A 25,932-nucleotide genomic window follows, 5' to 3' on the forward strand; every position below is an offset into this window, starting at 1 on the left:
ACAATCTTTGAACGATTCCACAAAAATAAGACAACTTGGGGAACACCTGCTGACCAAGATTCAGTGAGCAGGCAGCATGTGGGATGAAAGATGTAGACTGATTTCCCAGCTGAATTAGATTTTGAACACCTTTGTATGCTGAAGCCAGGTGAGCTCTGTTGCCGTAGTTTTGTCCCCAGCAATCAGTCATATCTAAACCATCTTTTTTCAGCTTCTCTAAAATAACCTCAGTAATCATAGAACCATAGAACATCAGGGTTGGAAGGGACCTCAGGAGGTCATCTAGTCCAACCCCCTGCTCAAAGCAGGACCAATCCCCAACTAAATTATCCCAGCCAGGGTTTTGTCAAGCCTGACCTTAAAAACCTCTAAGGAAGGAGATTCCACCACCTCCATAGGTAACACATTCCAGTGCTTCACCACCGTCCTAGTGAAAAAGTTTTTCCCAATATCCAACCTAAACCTCCCCCACTACAACTTGAGACTATTGCTCCTTGTTCTGTCATCACCTACCACTGAGAACAGTCTAGATCCATCCTCTTTGGAACCCCCTTTCAGGTAGTTGAAAGCAGCTATCAAATCCCCCCTCATTCTTCTCTTCTGCAGACTAAATAATCCCAGTTCCCTCAGCCCTTCCTCATAAGTCATGTGGTCCAGCCCCCTAATCATTTTTGTTGCCCTCCGCTGGACTCTTTCCAATTTTTACACATCCTTCTTGTAGTGTGGGACCCAAAACTGGACACAGTACTCCAGATGAGGCCTCACCAATGCTGAATAGAGGGGAATGATCACGTCCCTCAATCTTCTGGCAATGCTCCTACTTATGCAGCCCAAAATGCCGTTAGCCTTCTTGGCAACAAGGGCACACTGTTGACTCATATCCAGCTTCTCGTCCACTGTAACCCCTAGGTCCTTTTCTGCAGAACTGCTGCCTAGCCACTCAGTCCCTAGTCTGTAGCACTGCATGGGATTCTTCCTTCCTAAGTGCAGGACTCTGCACTTGTCCTTATTGAACCTCATCAGATTTCTTTTGGCCCAATCTTCTAATTTGTCTAGGTCCCTCTGTATCCTATCCCTACCCTCCAGCGTATCTACCTCTCCTCCCAGTTTAGTGTCATCTGCAAACTTGCAGAGGGTGCAATCTACTCCATCTTCCAGATCATTAATGAAGATATGGAACAAAACTGGCCCCAGGACCGACTCTTCGGGCACTCCGCTTGATACCAACTGCCAACTAGACATGGAGCCACTGATCACTACACACTGAGCCCAATGATCTAGCTAGCTTTCTATCCACCTTATAGTCCATTCATCCAGCCCATACTTCTTTAATACGCTGCCCTGCTTTGGCGTGGAGAGCAATGAAATCTGCGAAGCATTAAAGAGGGCTCTGAATGGTCCATTTGGGGCACTTGTTGGAAGGAAAGAGCAAAAACCAAAAACAAAACATGGGGTCCTGTACATGCCTGGTTCTACTGGAACCATTTGAACCCCCGTTCACATGGGCCTGCTCAGGCCCCAAGTTCAGAGCTGGACAAGAATTTAGCCAAAGTCTTGGCTGCGGGTGGTGTAGGGGAATCAACTGGGGCCACACTGTGCATGGGTGTGTTTGGGTAGAACCTACTAGTACAGACTGCAGAGAGGGCAGCGTGTCATTCCCAGAACTCACCGTTAGTTCTAAGAGCCTCATATACAAACACAACTGCTTTATCAGAGCACAAGAGACTGGAGAGTCCCTCAGTTCTGGGCTCACAACCCATATCCACAGTTTAGCCCATCTCTGCAAAGCACCTTCTCAGTCACAAAAAGAAAAGGAGTACTTGTGGCACCTTAGAGACTAACCAATTTATTTGAGCATAAGCTTTTGTGAGCTACAGCTCACTTCATCGGATGCATACTGTGGAAAGTGTAGAAGATCTTTTTATAGACACAAAGCATGAAAAAATACCTCCCCCCACCCCACTCTCCTCTTCCCAGCCCTGCCAGCAACTTCAGTCGAGGAACACAAATCGGTACCCGAAACAGACGGCATGTCTGAATCTCCTGCATTCTCATCAGCTTCTCTCCGAAACTGTGTGAGATACTGCTGTGATGGGAGCCATAGGAAAACCTAAGGCAGGCAGATGTACAGGGGCTTAGAGTTAGGCAGGAGAAGAGTGGGAAGATTTTCTTACCTGCTTGTTAAGTTTCTGCTTCTGGGGGCTCCCAGGTTCCTCAGTCACACTGTGGAGGGGAAACAGCGCAATGAGATGAAGGCCTGTGTCTCCAAAAGCCACAGTGACTTTGCATGGCTCCATTTTTGAGGGCCCACCTGGAGTGGCCTTAAAGGCCGTACTTAATTTGTGCCAGGGCTTGGCAGTTCATAGCCCCAGCACCTCTGGGCTTGTGGCATCAGTTATAGATGTAAAAAAATTGCTTGAGCCCCGGCACCGCTTTCATTACAAATTAAGCACTGCTTAAAGGGGCTTGATTGTCAGTGGATGGATGCTCCGTGCTGTCTGATACAGCATGCCTCAAGCTGGGCTCCCAACAGTGGAAGCAGCCAAAGTCACCAGTCCTGTTAGAAAATCGTGGTGAGGGAAACAAACTTTGACCCTTAGGTTTACATCAATCCCAGCTGAGAGAGAGGGAATCCACTGCCGGCTCCCACTCCCCCGTACACTCCCTGCCCACCTCTTTCTTCTCTGGGGGCTAGAGGGAATACACCTTGTCATAAATATAAAGGGAAGGGTAAACCCCTTTGAAATCCCTCCTGGCCAAGGGAAAGCTCCTCTCACCTGTAAAGGGTTAAGAAGCTAAAGGTAACCTCGCTGGCACCTGACCAAAATGACTAATGAGGAGACAAGATACTTTCAAAAGCTGGGAGGAGGGAGAGAAACAAAGGGTCTGTGTGTCTGTCTACATGCAAAAAGAAAAGGAGTACTTGTGGCACCTTAGAGACTAACCAATTTATTTGAGCATGAGCTTTCGTGAGCTACAGCTCACTTCATGCTCAAATAAATTGGTTAGTCTCTAAGGTGCCACAAGTACTCCTTTTCTTTTTGCGAATACAGACTAACACGGCTGTTACTCTGAAATCTATCTATATGCTGGTTTCTGCCAGGGATAGACCAGGAATGGAGTCTTAGAACTTTTAGTAAGTAATCTAGCTAGGTATGTGTTAGATTATGATTTCTTTAAATGACTGAGAAAAGAATTGTGCTGAATAGAATAACTATTTCTGTCTGTGTATCTTTTTTGTAACTTAAGGTTTTGCCTAGAGGGGTTCTCTATGTTTTTGAATCTAATTACCCTGTAAGATATCTACCATCCTGATTTTACAGGGGGGATTTCTTTATTTCTATTTACTTCTATTTTTATTAAAAGTCTTCTTGTAAAAAACTGAATGCTTTTTCATTGTTCTCAGATCCAAGGGTTTGGGTCTGTGGTCACCTATGCAAATTGGTGAGGCTTTTTATCCAACATTTCCCAGGAAAGGGGGGGTGCAAGTGTTGGGAGGATTGTTCATTGTTCTTAAGATCCAAGGGTCTGGGTCTGTAGTCACTGAGGCAAATTGGTGAGGCTTTTTACCAAACCTTGTCCAGGAAGTGGGGTGCAAGGTTTTGGGAAGTATTTTGGGGGGAAAGATGCGTCCAAACAGCTCTTCCCCAGTAACCAGTATTAGTTTGGTGGTGGTAGCGGCCAATCCAAGGACAACGGGTGGAATATTTTGTACCTTGGGGAAGTTTTGACCTAAGCTGGTAAAGATAAGCTTAGGAGGTTTTTCATGCAGGTCCCCACATCTGTACCCTAGAGTTCAGAGTGGGGGAGGAACCTTGACACACCTCTGTACCCAGAGAGCATTCTGCAGACTGGCGTATTACAGGTCACTAACACAGGATCTCTGAGCAAGAGGTGGACAAGCCACAGAGGCACCCTGTGTGCCCTAAGTTGCCACATGCTGTTTCCTATCTCCTTTATTTCCCACGGGTCTCAGTTCCCATTCCCATCCTTGCCTGTTATTCCGGCTGCTCCCAGAACCTATGGCTGTTTGTCACGGTAACAGAGAATTTGGGAACATTTACAATAGAAGAACCAGCAAATGGACCTCTAGCAAACCCAGCTGCGCAACAAGGCAGTTCAAGGACATGCAGAACAGCTGCACCAGCTGTTAAGGCTGGGGGGAGGAGAGGGAGAGAGATTCTGCTTCTAGTTTATCCCAGAAAGTCTAATGCTGCTCAGAGCTGGAGATGTGGAGTGGGGTGGGTGCTGGCAGAGAGGTGACCCTCTCATTCCAGCAGATGGCACTGCAGCCTGTCAATGTAGCTAGTAATGTTTATTGTTAAATACACAACAGTGGCTGTTGGGAGAAGGGATCCTTTGGTAGGCTTGTGGCCCAGCGATCAGGCAGAGGAACCCCAAGGGGCATGTTTTCATGCATTTTCAGACCAGCAGGGATCAACCAGTCTGCCCTCCTGCCTAACCCAGGCCAGAGAATGTCACCAAGTGACTGATTCCTGCATCAAGCCCACGAGTGCTGGCTGAGCCAGAGCAGATCTTTTAGAAAGAGACACCCAGCCTGGATTTAAACACCCCGCCCCATCCCCGAGTAAGATATTCCAGGGGTTAATTACCTTCACTGGTAAAATAATCAATACCTAGATACAAATTGCACCTCATATCTAATCTGAATTTGTCTAGCTTCAACTTCCAGCCATTGGATCGTTGTCTGCAAGATTCAGAAAGCTTCTCTCCCGTTAGGTACTTACGGACAGTGATCAGGTCTCCTCTAAAGCTACCCCTTTGTTAAGCTAAATGGATTGAGCTTCTTTAGTCTCGCTGCAAAGGCAGGTGGGTTTTCCAGACCTCAGTCGTTCTCGTGGGGTTTGGTTTTTTTTTTTTTGGGTCCTGAATCTGTCAACATCCTTTTTGAACTGTGACCATCCTTCCAGCCAAGGATGGACAGAACCCCTTTCGGAGCCTGGGAATGCCAGAGGGGGTGGTGCTGATCCCTGAGAAACTTCTCTGTCATCGCTGGCCCAGGAACGGATGTTCGGGTCTCTGACATGGCAGGCGACAGCCAACCTTTGGTCCTTTCCGGCCCATTGTGGCTGATGGAGATGGTGAATGGCAGATTACTGGCTTCACTCCCTCCTGGGTTTTGGAGCAAGCATCTGTTTGCAGTCTCACAGATTGCTGCTCGTTTTGGAATGGACTAGGAAGCACCAGCTGGCCCAAGAAAATTCTGCAGGCCTCTCGTCTAACTCAGGTGTCTGGAGCCCATCAGAGTCCAGTTTCCTGCGGGACATATAGGAGTCCAAGGAATATGTTGGCTAGGGCAGCAACAAAGAACTGGGTTCTGTAATCAGACTCACATGTCCAGAGCGTGCCAGTGACTCGGAGGGTGTATCCTGGGGGTGCGTAGGGGCTTGGGTACTAGCTCCATGCTCCCAGGTACAGCCAGCCTCTCTGGTAGGCGAGCCTGATGACAAAGATCCCTCAGCACAGTGTTTGCATGCAGCCAGCCCCAACAAACCCCTCCGAAACAGGAGACCTCTGGAGCAGGCCCCTGCCCCCAACCCCCTCCATGAGCAGCTCCCGTTCTTCATTCTTTGTTCAACAGACTCTGCCTGCTTACAGGCAGGAGGGTTTCCCGTAAGAACAGGGCAAGTTTAGTCGAAACCAAAACCTTTCCTCGGAGATTTCAATGAAAATTTTGATGGGCCCAAAGTCGATAAAGTTGATACAAAATGTGTTTATCGTTTCAGTTCATTCCATTTAGACTAAATTTGAATATGAATAATAATATGATTATATATATCATACAGCATCCTGTTTTGACATGATTGAAAATAAACCTTTTGATGGCCCTGAATTGACGTATTTTAGAATTTTTGTTCTCTGGCCAATTTCATCTCGTTCTTCCGATTCCAGATGAATAGTCCCTCCCCCCAAAATATTGAAATTTCCCAGGGAATGGAAATTTCCCTCTCTGGACACTCTAGGTCTGCTGACTGATGACTGTAGAGTATCCCTCCCCACAGGAGGGAGTGGGATGGCATCTCCCCAGAGCAAGAATGAGGTACACTAATAGATTGTGGGGGAACCCTAAAATGGTAGGCTCCCATTGGGGTGCGTGGGAAAGCCTCTCTCGTCTTCCATAAGCTTTGGATGAGGCCCTGAATGAACATGGAGAGACTGGTTTCCTGGAGAGCAAGGTTCGTCCAGATCAGGGGTAGGGTCTACACTAGGGAGACGTCTGTTTGACCGAGGCAATGCTCCCTGACTGCTCAGGGGTACAGAAGCGCCGAGGCTAGAAACCTAGGCTGCAGTATTCCGCTGTGACCCTGGAGCCTGATCTGCAGACAAACACTAACCCCCTGTACCTTCTCCCTCCAACCAGGACCATGTCAAATGTGTGAGAGTAGCCAGGGGCAGAAGGAACCGAACACTCACCTGTCTGAGGTCCACACCTCATGCAGGATCTCCGACTGGAGGGGCATGGCAAGCTGCTGGCAGGGCTCTGACTCACAGGGAAGCGAGGCTGGCCCAGACCTGGAGCACAGAGTCACCTTATTGGCAGGTGTGAGGCTCGAGCGCCCCCCTCTCCTCGCCCTGATGTTCTTCCTCTCCGGCACAGACTTGAAAACACCGCACACAGACAGGGGTGGGATTTTAAATGCAAGACATGACCAGCTACAGAGTTGACCCTGTCTGGATGGGGAATCCCCACTCTGGCTTGCCCATTAATCTGCCCCAGCCTCACAACATTTGCTTATTTCGATGAAGTCGATTAGCCGGTCAAATTCATTTTCTCTGTTACCCACCAGCACTGCAGCGGCCCAGCCTTCAGCACAGGCAGCTCTGCGTAGTGCTTCGGCGGTCGCGGAGAGCCACAGAGAGGATTAACTTTTTATTTCTCTTGAAACTCGGTAATAGGATTTCAGGGGCTCATGGCCAGGCAGCCAGGCCTCCGGGGAGGTTCTATAGAACGCAGCAGCTGTTACAGCAATTCATTCAAACAGGGGCCAAGAGAGCTTGATGGATCCCACGCTATACCGCTGTGCCTCTGGATGAGCGAGTGTAAAATGCACGTGGGCCGTGCACAGAGAGAGAGAGACACACACACAGAGTGTGCGTGTACACGGTTAGTGGGTGCGAGGGCGCAGCACACAGATCATTTCAATGGCACCTCTCTGCGCTGAACGAAAGCTGGAGCGGGGCACAGTGTGGCCCACGCCAGGCTGGGGTGGAAAGAGAAGGGAGCTAAAGCCGGACACATGATCAGCTATAGAAGCAGGGCCATTCACAGGGGATAAGTCCCTGTGGGTTTGTCTCCACTGCGATCCGAGGTGTGACTGCAGCAGGCGTAGTACCAGACTAGCCTTCATCACAGCTAGCTGTGCAAGCCTATGAGGGATCCCTGGATATGTGCTGGAGCAGCAACAGCAGGGAAGGGAAAGCACCACAGGCGGGCTGCGCAGATTTTAAGGCCAGAGGGCCCATTCTGAACATGTCTGAGCTCCTGCATCGGGCTCATCATTTCCCGGAGTTACTGCGGTGCGACAGAGAGTCCGGTCTGCCTCCCCATTGACTCACACCGTATAAACCACTGTCAATCAATGGCGTTCCACCAGTACGAAACCCGCGCGAGAGGCAAACCAGGCCTAGGATGTCTTCGGGTCAGTTACGCCTCGCCCATCTCCATATGCCCACACTGCAAGCGGAGGTGTGCCCACAGCACACGCAGACATAGCCAAGCTGGCTTCCATCTAGCGTGGCGACCTGCAGACAAAGCCCTCAGCACCGCTGGGTCGTCAGCACTAATGATTCCACCCACGTGGCCCCTCCCTCCCCTCATTTTGGTGGCCTGATGCCAATCGACGTGGGCAGGTTCATCTTAAACACAAGCAGGCAGCAGGGCAAGCTATTCTGGGCACTCCAGACCCACATCGCTCAGCCTCGGAGACAAGGGATTTCAATCCTGATCTGCTTAGGAGAAACAATCTGACTGAGCTGGGCTCCTGATGTAACCGCCCTGCCGGCCTAGAATTGCTGTGGAAGACAATATTCTGGGGCCTGATCCTGCACTGCCTTACCCCAGTGCTTAGGGGAGTCGAGTCTGACTGGTGTGCAAAACTTGCACGAGATATAGCATCGGGGCTACATCAAACTGTATCTTCAGCTGCTTTCCAGCGTCAAACCCTGCGGGCCAGGGGCTCGGTTCTGCGTAGCTAATCCCTTTACCTAACTATGCCACGCTCAGCACTTCGCATATTCAGGCCCCGCTTTCCGCTAGCAGAAGCCGAGCTTGCAAGACCTGGTAGCAATGAGTCTGCCCGCACAGGGGTTCCAGCCACCAGGGCCGGATTAACCCACAGGCTAATAAGGCTACAGCCTTAGACCCTCCTATTTTTAGGTCCTACTGGTCAGGCAAGGGGTGCGGCTGGGGCCACGGCCAGGTCCAGGTGAGGGAGAGAGAGCTTGTTCCTGCAGCTCTGCGGGAACGCTCCTGCCAGCAGGGAAGGCAAAGCAGCCCCCTGTGGCTAGGAAGGAGCTCAGCCAGCCAGCAGCCTGCTGCGTCTGCGAGAACACACTGCCAGGGATCCGGTTCACACTGGTGACTGGACACTAAAAATCTGGTTACCATGGGAACCCGTGCCAGCCGCAGGTGTCGTTTGAGCAGGCATTGCTCCCCCCAACTCCCCCCATCCCCGATTTCTCCGGAGCACTGCTTGGCTGTCAGGGAGGGAAGAGGCTCCCTCTGTCCCTCTCTTGGGTTGAGGCTGGCAGGCAGCTCCAGGACGCTGCGGCCGGGGTCCTACTGCCCGTCACCGTGTTCTTCCATGTGTGCTGGGTCCCGTTTCTGGACAACTGGTGAGTGCCGGGGTGGGGGCAAGGCAAGGGGGTGGCGGAAGGAAGAGGCAGTTCCAGAGCGGCAGAGTGTGGAAGCTTGCACAGAACCTGGACACACGCTATCCAGCTCCTGTCAGGACTACTGCCCCTCCCACGTAGAAGGAACGAATTCCCACACATTTGTAGGAAAACCAAACCAAACCATCCCATTCTGGATACCAGTCCTTTAACTTTTACAGAACCTTCCAGCGAGGGGCTTCAGAGTTACGATGCACCGTATGCAATACTGTATAGAACTGTACTAAAAATCAAAGACATCCAGCCTTTTTCTTTGATGTATTTTTCTGTACTGGGATGCACAGGTCACCAAGTTCTTTCCTTACGCTCAGCCTAGCTCCACAGGCCAACGCATCTTTGTACTTTTAAGAGGTTGCAGAAGCATTGGAGGAAGCTCAACACACAATGTTGTAGGTTTCTGCCTCCCCGCTCCCTCAAGGATTTTAAATCCACTTCTTAGCAGGCTATGATAGAAAGACTGGCTGAATAGGCTAGAGGCTGGTTCTCTAGCAGTTCAATCCATCATAAAAGTACCTCACATTTGATTTCTTTGGCGTTTCATTCCAAAATCTTAAAGCTAAATAAACCTGAAGTCAGTCCTCATTTTTCTGCCCCAACTCAAACTAGCTTCTTCCCCAAGTGGAAAACGTTGGGTAAGCATGGGATGTGATTTGAGAAGGGAAGGAGAACACAGGCCAACTCCTGCTCACAGTTACCTGTGTAGCCTTATTGACTTGAGGGAGAACAGATTTTTGCACAAGAATAGATTTTAGTCCCTTCTGCTTTTTCACACCTGGTAAAAGCAGAATCTCATTCACTTTCCTCCCCTAAACTCTGAGCACTTTAAGGGAAAAAAAAATAAGCAAGGTCTGCTTGATTTACACGTGCAAACGAAACAGGAAGCTCTCCCTTCATTCTACACCAGCCTTAAACAAACACCAGACCTGATGTAACAAGGGTGTCACCACAGCAGTCTTGGCTGGACTGTTCTTTTGAAAGATCCTTAATGGTTCTTTTAAGATGCTGATTTTTAGTGAAGTCTTTTTGTTCAGGAGGGCAGAGAACACAACAGGGAATAGTCTGTTTTGTCAACTCCTTGTCATTCAAAAGCTGAAAGCTTTAGATTAAGTTTGTTTAATGTTTGTACAGTGATTCTGAAGAACTAACATAGCACAGAAGTGCTAAATATTATGACTGGGCAGCCATCTGAAGATCTGTGTCACTTCTATCTGTTACCTTTTTCTTACAGAAAGCTTAAAACAAACAAAGGCAAACTGCAGGGGGCTGGTGCACACGGAACTCGTGCTTAAAAAAACCGCATGTCAGAGCTGCTGATTGCACATCTAGAATAGATGATACTTAGCCCTGCCATGAGTGCAGGGGACCGGACCAAATGACCTCTCGAGGTCCCTTCCAGTCCTACGATTCTATTCTATGATTCTCACTGTGGCAGAGCTTGGTGACAGAATGGCCTGATGTGGTGAATCACTGCAGTTTAACGGCACAAACTGGGTATCATCCCACAAATACTATTTGGGTTCATCGTGAAAACAATAATTCATTGTCCTCAGCCAGTGCAACATGGGGAGGCAGCTTTCAGAGCAAGACAGCCTAAAATACAACACCACCCAATGTAATTTCCCCACTACTACTTCCTCTACTTCAGTGGATTTTACACCTGAGTGGTTTTCTTTTACATAATAAAAGCTGGCTGCCTCCCAGAGTGAGACAGGGTCTGTGGTGTAGCGTCCATAGCTCGGAGGAAACACCTGCAGGGCTTGGCTTTGCACTCTGCCATGTGGAGAGCTGCGGGTAGAAGCACAAGGCTGAAAGAGGTGAGCAGGATGGAGCATGTTGCAGTGTTCATCCTCATACAGACGAGCACTCTACTACATAGGAGGAAGGAACCCCAGGAGGACAGCGTAGCATCCCCCGTGCTACCTCTTACTCAGAAGTATCTGGAGAGAAATGTTTGATGACTTCCCCCCCATTAGTCTTAGGCCCCTCATAACTTTAATCCGGCCCTGCCAGCCACACCCTGGGGCTCAGAGCCAGCCGGAGAAGCCCAGAAACGGGGTGGGTGCCGGGCATGGAGGGCATGTAGCCAGAGCACCCATACAACGAGCTGAATCGGGGCTCTTTCCAGGCCTGGAACCTCTGGGAGGAGGCAGTACCAGTCCCTGCCCTCCGTCAGCGTGAACACGGACGACAGGACAGTCGACAGGATTCCAACCCTCTCTACCCAGGGGGGTGAATGGATCCCAGGAAATGATACAACCATTCAGTGCTCTGATCGAAGACAGAACTTTCTCCCCTCTTTCCTGTGTAACAGCATCACCAGGAACCCTGAAGAACAGACAGGCTAGTTGCTAGCAGCTGGCTGTACTATCTAATCCATCTATGTATTTACAGGGGTGCAACTCCATAGCATCTGGCATTCCCTTTGAAGTTACTTCGTTTGCATATTATGCAAGCGATCACATCTCTGCCTGACTGAGCAGGGTCATTGGGTCTTTTTTACCTGTTGAGGTGACAGAGGTTTTGGTTTTTAAATCTGATGCGACTCAGCTGTCAGGGCAGATCAATGGTATTGTTGACTTTCCCATTGTCACGCGACTGTCACGGTTGAGTCCCAAAGCCAGCACAATGTGAGTGAGAGATGGTATAAAAACTTACGGAGAAATGGGATGGAAACAGACTGAAAGACAAAATCTATAGCATGTGCAGCCTTCAGTTGGTGGTAATGGAAAGTCAGGCCCTGATCCTGTCCCGTGCGCCTGCGCAGAGCTCCAGCGAAATCAACAGGGCTCTAGCCTCGTGCATCCGATTTGGGAGTCAGGGTAGCGTTTCTTGTGACCACTTGAGGGTCTGCACAATGCAACAGAAACCTACTCAAAACAAAAAACATTTATCAAGAAATGCTATGGGGAAAGCTCCAAAATTCCCTAGGTTAGCCCGAAGGGATGCAAGATATCATGTCATTGCACTTAATTTCTTGTATTCGGCTTCATTGTCAGCACCGATGAGCTATTTTTCATTCAGCAGACCATGCATCGTCTCTCAGGGCTGTCTGCTGACGTCAAGAGTTGGGCGCCCTAGAGTTTTCTGACTGTGAATATGAAGACCAAGGCCTTGTTTACAGGTGGTAGGAGTCAAAATGTCTGTCCACTGGAGATAAACTCTTCCCCTATTATAGCAAGGACCAGAGTAAGGAAATCGCAGCCACTGGTTCAAGCCTAACGTATCCTGAGCCGTTCCACTGTTAAATCATGTTGGTTTCATTCATTTAAATGTGTTAGAATAGGAAACTTTCATACCATTTCCACTACTAAACCATGAACGACTCCCTGAGTCATTTCTCAGCTCAACTCCTGCAGTGGCTTCACCCCCAGATTTTGGTTTCTTTTCTCCATTTTATCTTCCAGAATCCTGTAGCCTGGAGGACAATTTGGGACTTAGCCACTGTTTTTCCCCATCTGTTTAGCCAAAGAGGCAAGTTTCTGGCCCCATTCCTACTTCTCAAGGCGACAGAAGCATTGTCACCGAACTGGAGCTATAGGAATGGGATCAGCTACTCCCTTGGTTCAGCCATATTTCAGTGGAGTTACTTCTGATCTACCTTGGTGTAAGTCAGAGTTGAATGGTGCCCTGTGTGCTAATCACCGAAGTCCGAATCCCTGCATGTTGGGGCAGAATGTGAACAGTTCAACAGAACAAAACAATCTTGGAGGAAGAATACTCCTGTTGGGAGGGGAATGCTCCCCTAAGCCCACATTGCTACAAGCAACACTTGGTAAAATCCCGGGGGTCTAGAGCTCAGGAGATGCTAAGGCCATTGGCTGCTAAGGCAGTGATGGTTTATTAACGAAGCGCAGGTAACAGCAAGGTGGCAAAGACAGGAAGCACCGAGACCACACAACACATACGGTGACGCTCTTGAAGCCTTCTCAGCTCTGCTGGAGTTGAGCTACGCAGCAGCACTGCTTCCAAGAATGGGCCACGATCCCCCCTCGAACCCAGCGCCTAGAGCTGAACTCTGACCCTCAGGTTAGTACAACTCTGACCTATCTGCAGCAACCATCCTACTTAATGCTCATGGTGTGTTCTGCTGGGTCTTATTTCCTAACCAGCTGCATCTTGTGCCACCAGGTGGCATCACAATACCATTTATTTATTTGAATGTCCTGGTTTCGAAGAGGAAAGGGGACCCGTGTGATGGGCTGAAGCTAGAGAGGACTGCAGTGTGTAAGCCCTTTCCCTCCACATCAAACACCCTCTCCAAACCAATTGCTCTTGTTATTCTTTGACCAGGCTAATGCATTATTCTTAGCAAGCGATTCACTCTGACTGGCATTTGGCAATCACAGCTTACAGCTTCCAAACCAGCAGCTCCTTCACCTACAACATCCTCCCACTCCTTCAAATCCTTTTTCCAACACTCGCTTCCTTGCCACCAGAATCCTTCCTCCACGCCTCTCCTCTCCACAGCCACCTGCCAGAGCACAGAAAACTCTACCCCAGCTCCCCCATGTTCAGTCCCTCCAACCCACCGCTTCCCCAGAAGCCAATAAAGGTGGGCATTGCAGGAAGGCTAACAAATCAGGGGGTGCTCTCCCTTTTGAGCCAGTCCTCAGCCAACTGCCCAGCATGGCAGTAGAGTGATGTGCTGCTGATGGTATCTCCTCCAGCAGGGGATGTCAAACCAAAATTGCTAAGCAGCCATGGCCCTTAGACATCCATCATATTTTGCACAAGGGTAAGGGAGTTAGCCCAGGCATCCTGATTGAATTCCAGTCACGTGCATAACTACATTCTGCCTAACTCTCTCCTTCGTGTCTCATTTTAAAACTGCTGTGTAGTGTCGCCGTGCATCATTAGACTGTCCGCCCCAGAGGCAGCTGCATCTCAGCAGTGGGTGATGCTGTACACAGCTTTCAAAACACTGGGCTCCTTTACTGTTGTACCTTTTCACCCCGATGGCAGCGATACTCAATAAAATAGCCAACATGCCTTCACTCAACTGACTGTCTCAGCACCCTGCAAAATGGTCAGTTAAACACAGACCAGTGCTCAAGTTACATGAGGTCAGCAAAGCAACACACTCATTTTTCATTACCCGAATGCTTAGTAAAAACAGACAACCGCAAGTAAAACCCAACCATGCATGCATGGCTTCTCGGGGGTTCAGTTTCACTTCTGATCTTATTTTTACAGTCATTACGTATACACTTCTAAGAAACTGTTTGCAACGTACGAACGGACTGCCACTATAGGAAAAGTTTTGCTATAAATTAAGCAAGAAGTCACATTATGAGATGTTCTCGCTTGACACACAAACACTCCTCTCCCCCCACACCCGGCTTGGTGAGTTTTACAAAGCATAGCATGCAGCAAAGTGCTTCTTAGGTGCTTTGACACTGAGGTAGGAACCATGTCATGTACAATGGTGACAAATCAGTGCTTTGACCTGTATTTTCATGTGCTGGGTCAAACTGATCCATCACCCGTAGTTATTGTAGAGGAGGGAATCCAAGTCAGTAGTTGAGAGACTGGAACTAGGAGGTCTGGGTTTTTTTGTCCCAGTTCTATTTAAGGCTCGTTGTGTTAATTCACTCAGCCTCTCTGTGCCATCTTGGCCCCCATTTATAGAAGAAGCAGCAAACACACCCCTACCTCTACATCTTGTGAAGCTTGGTTTGTATTTGATGAAGGGCATGGATAGCCTCCGCGCAAAGCATTTCTTATGTTGTATATAAGAAATAACACTAGCAAGATTGCACCTTGTTCATGCTAAAGGCATCCAATCCAGCTGACTGGTTTTGAAGAGCAGAATTTGGCCAGTAGGGAAGCTTTTAGGAGTTTGTCAACTCTCACCTAAACTGGGATAAGTGTAGTTGTCAATACTTCGGTGGAAGGTCTCATGGAGTTAGTGGCCTCTCCTCTGAGTCTGGACCAAACCAATGTGCCAGGTGGCACCGTGCTGGTGGAAGTCACGTCTTTTGGAGATGGTCCCGATCACATGTGTAGTCATTAAAGATCACATGGCGTTTTTCATGAGACAGGATGTGAATGGGACACTGGCAGGCCAGGTGCCAGGATATGCCGAAATCCCCATGTCTCAACTGAACGTTGACAAGGACGTTGCTGGAATCAGTCTGGCTCACCTGCATGTTACCATCATTCAAATAGGTATTAGCCTTCTAAGAACGTGTTTAGACTTTACTGAATGCACATGAATTGCTGCATGCTTTAATCTCACTTAGAGCATCTGTAGCTTTTGGAACGGGCATTTCCTTACATACCATCAACAAGAGGACAAAAGGGTGGGTTGTTCTGCCCTCCTCCCCTGAAGGTGAGTCAGGCAAGTGGATTCTCCCCTCCCACCATCAGCTGAGCTTTGCAGCTCCGGGTATAAAACCTCTTAAAAAAGGGAACTGATTATTGCTATGCTGCTTGGATTCCATGGGGCAAGGCTTTTCTAGGCATAAGCAAGAGATCCTCAGTTGCTTAGCCTGGGTTAGCCCTAACGGACACACAGAGCTTGCAGATCATAGAAGCGTCTATGACCTTTTGAAACTTAAGATTGGAACTCATTTGTCTCTTTACGTTTACCTGCTTTAACCTTGTAAATAATTCTCTAATTTCCTCTTCCCATTCATCATGCTGTATATAGTTTATTGTAAGATTGGCTATAAGCATTGTCTTTGGTGAGAGATCAAAGGTGCGACTGACCTAGGGTAACTGACAGGTCCTTTAGGACGGGGACTAACCTGAATAGTGCTGTGACCCTTGGTGGAAGGGTCTATATCTATCACAAAAGTGTGCTTACCTGGGTGGCGAGATCAGAGTACCCTAGGGGACTGTCTGTGACTCCAGGTTCAGGCTGTTCTAGTCCATGAGAATTTACACTTGATAAGTGGTTTGTGAACTCCAAGTGTAGGACTCACCACCAGTTTGGGGTTTGTGCCCTGGTTCTAACAGTTTGCCCTGACGGTGGAAGTCATGCTCTCGAGTCACTGAGGACAGCCTTACAGTCAGCTAACAGATCCTGTCTGAATTCCAGTTTCTGGCCCATACATCCTGGCCCCTTTAAATTCCCCTCTGCAGTTTCAGTTCAATACAGGATTTTTCGTCATTTCCTCTCCTATATGGTTTCATAGCTTTGCTGTGCACTAGTAGGTAGCTGCCAGGCTGTATGACGACACCTCCATGATCCTGCCCCTTCCTGGTAACACAACCATCTCTAAACAGGGCCCAGAGAACCTCTGAAACCATTCATGATGAACACTGGGGCAGATCTCTGTAGGCAAGTGGGAATTTAGCCAGGACGCTGGTGCTCAGACCTCCTATTCTTCAAAAAGGTGCAATAAGATTTAAATTGGCCACATTCATTAAAGCCAAGAAACTGACTGTATCATCCATAAGTTTGCACCTCTAGAAGCGCAGCATCCCCAGCCATAGGAGGGGTGGGCGTGTTTATGATTCAGCAGTCCAAGGGAAGAGAGCAGTTTGCTGAATAACCAGTGCCACCACCTGAACAACCAAGGTGTACCCTGCCAATCTCCCATCCACATACAGACCAAGCCCAACCCTATTTTTATTTTTAGCTTGCGATAACTGACAAGACTGCAGTCAGCAACATTACGCAGCAGACACTCAGAAGACTGTTTAGCAGATTGTGGGTGGCCAGTGTCGAGAACCCCACCTCCACAGGCAGAGGTGTTTAGGTGCCATATAGAACATCTGAACAGTAAACAACACACAAGAAAACACTCCTTGGCAGCAGGCTTGGCCTAGTCTCTACCCTGGTGGCCTGCAGGGTTGTGGGAGGAGAAAGAGAAATTTTATATCCTAACTTTAAAACAAAGACTGATCATATTGTAAGTGATAATTAGATCTGCATTTATGCAAGCGATAGCAATGATACCCAGGAAACATCCAGGGCCCTTAGGGGTAGTTAGAAATTTCTGCCCTTAGGCGCTCTCTCTCCCTGCTCAAATGACCAGATGCAATACAGGGCTCCCTCTTCCTGAGCCATGTCAGGAGCGGAACAGAGGGTTCACAGGAGGGACACTGGGCTTCAAGATCACTTTCTAGTTCCACCCTGTTGTCATCCAGCTGCTGGTTTCTTAGCAACCCCTCCTCCTCCGCAAAGACATGCAGGAGAGAACCAGTCCGTTTACAGAAGTAAATAAGGAAAGATACCGTGCAGCTAAGGGGCTGATCTACATATGCTTGCCCGCTGGGAATGGATCCGCTTTTACAGTGAGCATGCTACCCCCTCCCCCTTCTATGCTCACCTCAGAGCACTGTGGCAAAGAGAGAGAGAGAGCTATGAACAGGTGCTGAAATCTTGCCAGGTACTCTCTAGCTAGTGTGGTGGGGGGGAAGCCCCAGGAGCTCCAGCAGGAATAGCAATTCTACAGCACGATGATGTACAATTCAACACCCCAGCCTAACTGGAGAGAAATGCACGACAAGGAGGTGGCTGCAGGGTGATACCCAACCTACAGAAACACCGCAGATAGAAGGAAGGCTTCTAAAAAGTATAGCTAACCTTCCTCGCAGTGTTTTCACTCCTGGTATAGGATGCACGCCAGTGGTTCTCAATGGGTACGTGTACTCCTGGGGGGTCTTCCCAGGGGTACATCTAGATATTTGCCTCGTTTTACAACAGGCTACATAAAAAGCACTAAAAGTCAGTACAAACTAAAATTTCATAGACCATTATTTGTTTATACTCTTCTGCATACTATACACTGAAATGGAAGTCCGATATTTATATTCCAACTGATTTTATAATTATATGGTAAAAATGAGAAAGGACAATTTTTCAGTAGTGGTGGCTGTGACACGTCTGTATTTTTAGGTCAGATTTTGTACGTTTTTACGTGAAGTAAAACATGGGGGTACACAAGACAAATCAGACTCTTGAAAGGGGAACAGAGTAGTCCGGAAAGGTTGAGCGCCACTGATCTACACTTCAGAATTCTGCTGGCAGCTCAGACAGCTTCTCCCATTGGTGAGAATGAGAGTTTAGGGGGACGGCAAGAAAAGCGAAAGGAGAATCAGATGCAGAGAGGGGAGCCGGAGTGACGGAAAGCACAGCCGCCTTTCCCGTGAGGGAGAGCTGCAGATGAGCTGGGCGGTTGTAGGACACCAGACGGCTGCTGCAGGACACAGATAGCAACAAAGAGACAGAAAAACTGTCCAACGTGATGAGTGTTTCCAGCTTTGACACACCCAGGGATGTAACGTTCCCCCTGCCCCCAGGATAATAAATGCTTTAAAAACACTAACAGGCATGGCCAAGAGCCCTGTAGCCCCTCTAGTGATGAGGGGAGAGTTGCCAGTAAACCTCCCTCAGAACCATCTGCCTCAGCAACAAAGTATATGCACCAGTGGCAAGGGTCACGGACTTGTAGGCTGCCCATTCCTCACCTCAGTGAGACCTGGATAGAAATTAAACCAAATCCAAGCTGAGGCACAGGAGGAGCGGAACACTAGGGTTGTGTATTTCTGCAATATATTGAATTGAGAGACACCTGGTGGTGCTCTCTGCCCAGCCGTCCACAGCGTGGCAGCCAGAGCTGGAAAACGACTGGCGCCGGTCGTTTGGAGATTTTCTTTAGTAGCTGTCCAAGTAACATTGGCTTCAAATCCTGCAGTTTTGGCTTCACAAAATAAAGAGAAAAGGGTTTGCTTTGCTTTCAGCTACATCTCTATTATGATGTAAACAGAGGAACACACATGCTTTTGACCAGGCTCCTAGGACTATAATAACCAGGAGCATGTGCCATAAATACAGCCCCACTAGCCCCCTGGCGGAGGAACCCTGCCTCGGACTGAAAGATCCAGATGCCCTTATTTTTTCATTTGAGGCTACTGCAGTTATCAGAACAGGGAAGCCACGTGGTCACTTGTGGCTGTGTATCTGCGTCTCCCCTCTCCCCAAGGCACCAAGCCTACAGTAGCATGGAGGATCCAGAGGCCAGGCTGAGTGCTGGGGAAGTCTCCAGCAGGTAAAACAGATGAGCTCGAAGGATACTGCAGCTTCAGGCAGCGTTTGAATGAAGAGGAAGAAAGGATGCTGAATTCATCTGGTCTGTGCTCTCCCTTTAAAGTGATGGGGTCTGGACTCCCACAGCCTTTGCAGTGGGGTACAGGAAGACCACCACCACTTACAGATACACTAAATTCCTCCCTTCTTGCTCTCTACTCCCTTTATGGCCTGCAGAAGGGACAGGCTGGATGAAGCAGCATATGCTGAGCAGAGATGGGGTCCACTACCATGGAAGGGGAAGAGTATCTGGGTAACCTCGTGAGACAGGCTTTAAACAAGGTTCAAGAGGGGCAGGAGACAAAAGCCCGAAGGTGAATCCAACACATGGAGAGCTGGGTGAAGGGTCAGATTCTGGGAGGAACATGAGTAATCATAACAGGGAGAGACAAGAGAGATTATAGAGGGGAATCTAATGAACATCTTAGATGTCCGTATACGAATGCAAGAAGTATGGGGGAATCAACAGGAAGATGTGCTCGTGAATAATCACAATTATGACACCTGGCATCACAGACTTGGTGGGATAATTCACATGACTGGAATATTGGTACAGAAGGGACAGGCAGGGAGAAAAGTGCTTTGGATAGCAAAGGTGGACACTAGGGGAGCAGTTTATGACAAAGGATTGGGCAAGTGGATTGAGTAAGAGGCTCCGTTACCCTAGAAAGGGAATTTAGATGAGAATGGGGAGAATCTTGTGCATATTACAGAAGTGATGTGAGACCACGTGACCTGAGTCACCTTCATTCTTGTAGCTACAGCCCACTTAACCAACTACTGGTGATATGCATGAACACAAGTGTGGCATTTAAGGCTGGGTGTCCCAGGGCCACGGCAATAAGATACAGCACCTTCCATCTCTGTCCCCAGTTGAAAAGTGGCTCAGTTGCACATATATAACAGATAACTGTTTGGCCCTCAAGGAAATCAGTCCGTCCAGTCCGGATCACAAATGGTCACTTAAGCACACTGGTCTCATCCAAGATTCAGTACTGAACGGGCAAGAAGTCTTACCTCCCTGCTCACTCCTAAAGATGGTACCTTTACCACCAGGTTGGTGTTAGGCATACTGGAAAGACTGTGAATTGTGGGGAGGGGAGGGACCACTTGCCTGGCTGGATAGAAAGTTTGTCTCCAAAGCCCTGTCTACACTGGAAACCTTTCCTGTGGTGCAACAGGCAAACTGAGGTCAGTTGCACATGCACATTGCACATGCAGACAAGGACAAAATCTACATTCAGCCAAACATGGTTTGTCTTTCCCATCTCTTGCAGATACACTGCATTCGGCACTCGTTTAGCCATACAACTTAATGCATGCATGAACTTTAGAAGTTAGTTTGCAGATCCCTGTAGAAGCAGAAGTCCTTTTATAGTGGCAAGGAAAGCTTTCCAAGCACCAAACTGCTCACCCATCCACTGGGTCAGATCACCTTTGCTGTCCAAAAGCATGCAAACTGATGATTAAAGCCTCCCAAAAATACATTCAAAATGAGATGACAAGGTCTGACTAAATTGACACAAGAGGCAGGACATTCAGTGTTCAGACTCAAATGCTATATTGAATCTACTTCACTGTGGAGCTACCATACAGTAGATGGAACAGTCACTCAAATCCCTGCAAGGTTTAAAGAAGACAAGGACAGATTTTAATCTTCCCTGGTTTGTGGGTTGAAGTTGAGTTCTTCCCATTATTTAAGTGTCTTGCTTCATGGTGGTTTATATATATATTTTAAAATACAGTCGTAATAAAAAAGGGTAAGTGCAAGTAAAGAATTTGAGTCTTCCCTCCCGATGGACCCTTTAGCGTATCAGCTGATTCATTCAAGGGGCACTGCTCTCCTGTTCAGGACAAAAATTCAGACTACTTTAAAATGTCTATAAAGTGGGGTTTGGGCTCTAAGTTCTAAATATATTTAACATTGTTTAAATCCATTACCAAGTTGTTTTTTTAAAGCTGCTTTCCGTTTTGATGGGATCACACTGAAATACAATTAAATGCAACCAACTCCCTCTACTATGCCCACAGGAGAGGCTAAATTCTGCCCTTAAGTACATAACTGCCAATGAAAGTCAATGGCACCTTTGCACGGGTACACCAGGGCAGCATTAGCATGTGCCTTTATATAATGAACGGACTCCATCACTAGGATCAAGGAGATTTTCAAATTGGTTCCATCATCAACCATGCACATTCCCCATGTCACAATGCAAGGCCGAGAGACTGAGAAGTGAAGAGAGAGAGCCTGCTGGTTTCTACAGCATTAAGGAAAAAGAGCAAAATAAAATCCTGTATTTGCTAAATGGAGAATAAAACTGATAGGAAAAGAAGTTTTATTTTCAAGCTTCAAAAGGGGGTATTACAAACAAAGGAGAGTAAATAAAAATTTAAAAGCTGTTTTAAAAAGGTAGTGACAGTGTCCCTTTAAGGTAGAAGTATGTACTAGGTTTCAAAGGAGCCATAATAGTGTATGCTGAGAATGTGTATTCCCAGTCAGATCTGTAAGTCACAATGTATTTCTGTGCTTTGTAGGTTATTAATAAACAAATACAGATCTCACCAAAACACCAGTGAGTGCTGGATAAAAGCTATACATTGGCAAGCTATGATTCCTGGTACCACGTATGTGCAGCAAGAGACCAAATAACCGTTTTGAACCACAATATTTCATCTGCCCTTTTTTTTTGCACAACCCCCTAATAAGCTGTAAACGCCATTTAAAAAAAATTAAACCTGCAGGTTGTAAATTAAGCATCTGAAAACAGCAGCTTCTGAAAACAATTGTTTGCACACCACCAACATTAAAACGTGGTGCAATTTTTTTTTTAAAACGTAAATAAATTAACTTCCAGAATGAAACACTTTTTAAAAGCCAAATTATAAATCCCTAAGAAGAGAGAGGAGTTCTAATGGAAGTGATGAAAAACGTAACTGAAGCAGCACTAGTGGGAGTGCCATTGTAACAGTTTCCGAAAAGGAAATGGGAAAGTCATGATGAAATGCAGGACTTTAATGCCGGTTCCTGTCACCACATTGTAACATCCCCAGAAACGTATCCAAGAAACCTCCCGACAGAAACCAACCCCCACGAGGTCATCACCACTGAACGTAACCAGAAGAGCTAGATCGTTCAGTCCCCTGTGCTACAGAAACCTATTTGAAGTCTATACTGGAGTGAGAGAGAAGAAAGAAATTACAGGAGAAGGTAACCTCTCTGCTTCTGGCTTTCAAGTCCATAACACTGCAGCACACAAACCATGGCACGCTGCCTTTCACTTTGTTCTAGTAGGTACAGCAGGATACCCTGACTTGGTAGCACGTGAGTCAAATTTGTTTTTAAACAACATCATAGGCCCAAGTTGTGCTATTACAGTACAACCAAATGCAATACTGAATTGTACAGCTGATAGCTCCTACATTCTAACTCATTTCAGAGGACCCTGCACATTGTATGGAAAATTGACATGAGCTGAAATAAGCAGGACTTGAGCCGTCTCAGTCAACCCTCTTAGTGCCAAGTTTTGTTGTTTTTTTTTTCTTTTTTTTGTCATTCCCCCTTTCTTTTTAAAAAATATTTGTTCCACTTGGGGTGGTCCCACCGTCCCTTTGCTTCTGCTCCGCTGCTGACCATGCTCACAGCAGAAGGGCTGTTTAAACATTTTTGTTTGTGAAGCTGTGGGTTAGGCATTTTGCTTCCACGATCACACAAACTGTAACAAGCTTTACAATAAACACTGTGGAGTCCTGAGTTCCGCAGAAACCTGTTTTGGCGCAGGCCAAGTTCATAAGGATCAACTTTCCACCTTCTCCTCCATCGGATGTGCCCCTCAGACTTTGCCTTCAGCCACTGGAGTTTTTAGCCCCTCTTCACATGTTGCTTTCTCCGCCTCGTTCTCTCCCACGGCTTTGCTGGCCTGCACAACAGCAAGTAAACCACGCACGGTTAGTTGAGACACAAGCAGTAGTCAAGACAAAGGGAATCCAAGGGTCCTCACATGCTTTAGTGAGGACAGACAATCCCTGCAAACACATGGTAAAGGAAATCTCTTCCTAATCGCAGATTGCCAAAGGCGTAGCAGAGGTAGTAATACAGCGTGCACAGACAGGGAACGTGTACCTTCTTGGCTAAGAGAGTTAGTACATCATATGCAGATTACACTCCACTCCTCTTGGCTAAGCGAGATTAGGTACATTATAGAGGGTACTGGATTCACCTCTTAGCACCTTCTCAACTAATTCACAGGAACAGGATGTTGTATCGTTCACCCCTCCTCTATGGACATTCGGTCCCATCACTGAGGACTGTTACCGAAGTGGGTGTTTGGGGACATGGGGGAGTAGAAGAGGGAAACAAGGTAAAACCCCTCAGGATAGACTGTGTGGATTTATGGATGGCACTATAGCGAATGCTCAGATACCTTGGGCCAACACTATAGAAGCAGAAGAACATTATTCCTGGGAGAGCAACTCAACTGGCTAAAAGAAAAGGAGGACTTGTGGCACCTTAGAGACTAACCAATTTATTTGAGCATGAGCTTTCGTGAGCTACAGCTCACTTCACTTCCTCTGTGTGTCACAGTTAATAGCCCTGAGTATTAATTGATCCTTATGTAGCAATTTCTGGCAGAGTTAATTATTTGGCAGGGTTCTTTCTTTCTTTATCAGGCACCAGTTCTGAAGGTAAGGCTGTAAAGGATTTATACAAATTGGTTTCATAGCTCATGTATTCCCTCCTGCTAGAGTACTGTGTGCATCAGGTACTTGTTTGTTTAGGCGACTTCACAGCCTGTTGTGGCAAGAAAGAGACATTTATATTATAGATAGAGGGAATGGAGTCTTATGTTGCAAGACACATGCTTGATATCCAGTGGATTTTCACTACCAACTCCTATCAGACATTTCAGGCCTAGCAATAGAACTGAATGACATCGTCAATCCAGCAGAGGTCAGCAGTGACCAGGAGCATGCCACCAAACAGCTGCTAGATGGAAATCATAAAATTAAGTCTTGGTCCCAATCCTATTCCCAGTTGGGAAAGGTTCACATTGCAAATACCCTTAACAACAACTGATACCTGTGATATCAGCCTCAGCTGTAGAGAAACCAAGAATGGACCATCAAGAAATACAAAGACTCTCTTTCCATAGACTTATCTTCTGTTAGAAGAATACAATCTGCAGTTCTGTTAATCTGGTCCCTTTCTCCATCAAAGTTCACTTAACTTGAGTCAGCTATCAAGTCATAACGGATGCGCTCCAAGTGTCAACACAGTACAAACCTTTGCATCTCTCTCTGCAAACTTCTTGAACATGTTGGCATATATCCTCCGGTCACGCTCATTGTGCTCCTTCATCTTCTTCTGGCAGACCGTGATCTGGGACTTGGCAGCTTTGTTCTGCGGGTTTACTTCCAGTACTTTTTGAAAGTCACATTTCGCCAATTCAAATTCATTCATTAGTAGTCTGGCTTCACCTCTCCTATACAACCCCTTCTCGTTGACTTGATCCAGTCCTAATGCCTGCGAACACATATTTCCACATTAATGCTGAATGCCATCTTAATCTTTGCTAGTTACCCTGGGGTTTCCCTTTACTGTACTCCAGTTAATGCAGGCAAGGACTGCGCTGGAGGGAATGATTTTAGCAAATATGCACCAGGCACGATTTATAAAAGATGTACATGGCCACAGGTGTCATTGGGTATTTTTGTGCAGAAGAGTCTGCCACCAAAAGGCACAAAGAAGAATTCCATTACCTAGCTATCTGTTAGGTTGCACAACAAAGGAAAGCCTGGTCGCACGCTACTCTTTGGTAAGATGGAGTGCTCGATTCTGATCTCACACCAGTGTAACTTCACTGACTTTGCTGAAGTTACTCCAACTAAGATCAGATTAAAGGGATAAATACTTCCACCACAACTCAAAACCTAACCCCCTAAAATGAGACATTGCTGTAAGACACCTCAATAATGTTGAGCGCTCCTTGCCCTGGAGTCCTATGCAATGCTGGTTCCTAAACGCTCTGCTTACGTGAATTCGTCTCTCTTTCAGAGGCACTGCAAGTTTTAAAGCCTCATGAAGCATGATGAAATTGGAATGGCAGGAAAGGCTTGAAATCTCTACAGTGCTCCTAAATTGCCCTACACAAAATGGCACCGGCCTCCAGTATTGGTTGAAAATCCACATACTTATACTGCAGTTGATTAATATTATAACTGGACCTCCCTCTCCCCCCAGAAAGTAATCTAGTCAGTGGGAGACAAACCCACAAATGCAAGAATTCATGGTTAAGTACCAAACCCAAGCCTAGAGGAGCACATTAAAAAGTGACACTCTCAGCACCCACTAAAGTTTAATCCTTAGCAGCATCTTTGTTTTTTCACAAGTTTGTTTCACTGTGTTAAGCACCTTCCGGAGGCAGCTGTATTACTTTCTCTCCTTCTTTAAAAATGATCTTCAGTTGATTTACACTTAGTTGTGTATCTCTAATAGAATTCCCTATGACAAGATTTTTATCTTGCATATTATTATATATTACACACACACACGCCTACCCAAGGCAGAATTTGGCCCATTGGTAATTGTGAGTAACTGCATTATTAGTACATGGAAAGAATGTAAGACTCATTTAAAAAAGGCTTTGTTGAACAAATGTACCGTGACTCATGATTACACGCAGAAGCTGATATTTAAAGGTTTAAACTTTATTTTTTTCCAGTTCAAATGATTAACTTATACTACAAATCAAGTCTGAAAGAGTCCTAACCACAGAAGTCTAAGACAAAACTTAGACAAAGTTCAAGTTAAGTTAAGTTTAAGTTAAAAACTTAGCACAAGACAAAAACTTTCAACACTCTAGCTTCTAGTTTACACAAACTCCTTTATTGCTGCCTGCATGCCCAATATGCTTACATGTCTGCTGACAATGTTGACATTCCAAAAGGCTGCTGGTATGCTGAAGAATGTCACTGATGCACAG

The 25,932-nt window shown here is 47.0% G+C and overlaps 2 protein-coding genes across 18 annotated transcripts in view; both read right to left on the bottom strand.

The window, feature by feature from the left end:
* Window positions 1-6,531, bottom strand: part of TULP1 (TUB like protein 1) — a 37,114-nt gene extending 30,583 nt beyond the window's left edge. The window contains exons 1-2 of one of the 2 annotated variants that reach the window (XM_073320052.1): window positions 6,436-6,531; window positions 2,175-2,223 (exon numbers count right to left, since the gene is read on the bottom strand). In XM_073320052.1, coding sequence (XP_073176153.1) covers window positions 2,175-2,223; window positions 6,436-6,482 — 96 coding nt within the window. In that variant the 5' untranslated portion in view covers window positions 6,483-6,531. Of the gene's footprint in view, window positions 1-2,174; window positions 2,298-6,435 lie in introns of those variants that run through there. The other variant, XM_073320051.1, reaches the window with a different exon arrangement.
* A 14,740-nt stretch (window positions 6,532-21,271) lies between these two features.
* The window catches only part of FKBP5 (FKBP prolyl isomerase 5), a 51,468-nt gene continuing 46,807 nt past the window's right edge, over window positions 21,272-25,932 (bottom strand). For all 16 annotated transcript variants that reach the window (XM_073320497.1, XM_073320499.1, XM_073320500.1 and 13 more), the window contains 2 exons: window positions 24,234-24,473; window positions 21,272-22,869 (listed from right to left, as the gene is read on the bottom strand). In XM_073320497.1, coding sequence (XP_073176598.1) covers window positions 22,783-22,869; window positions 24,234-24,473 — 327 coding nt within the window. In that variant the 3' untranslated portion in view covers window positions 21,272-22,782. The remainder of the gene's footprint in view (window positions 22,870-24,233; window positions 24,474-25,932) is intronic.

The sequence above is a fragment of the Lepidochelys kempii genome, chromosome 21 (genome assembly GCF_965140265.1).
Source record: "Lepidochelys kempii isolate rLepKem1 chromosome 21, rLepKem1.hap2, whole genome shotgun sequence".
Taxonomy (NCBI): Eukaryota; Metazoa; Chordata; order Testudines; family Cheloniidae; genus Lepidochelys; species Lepidochelys kempii.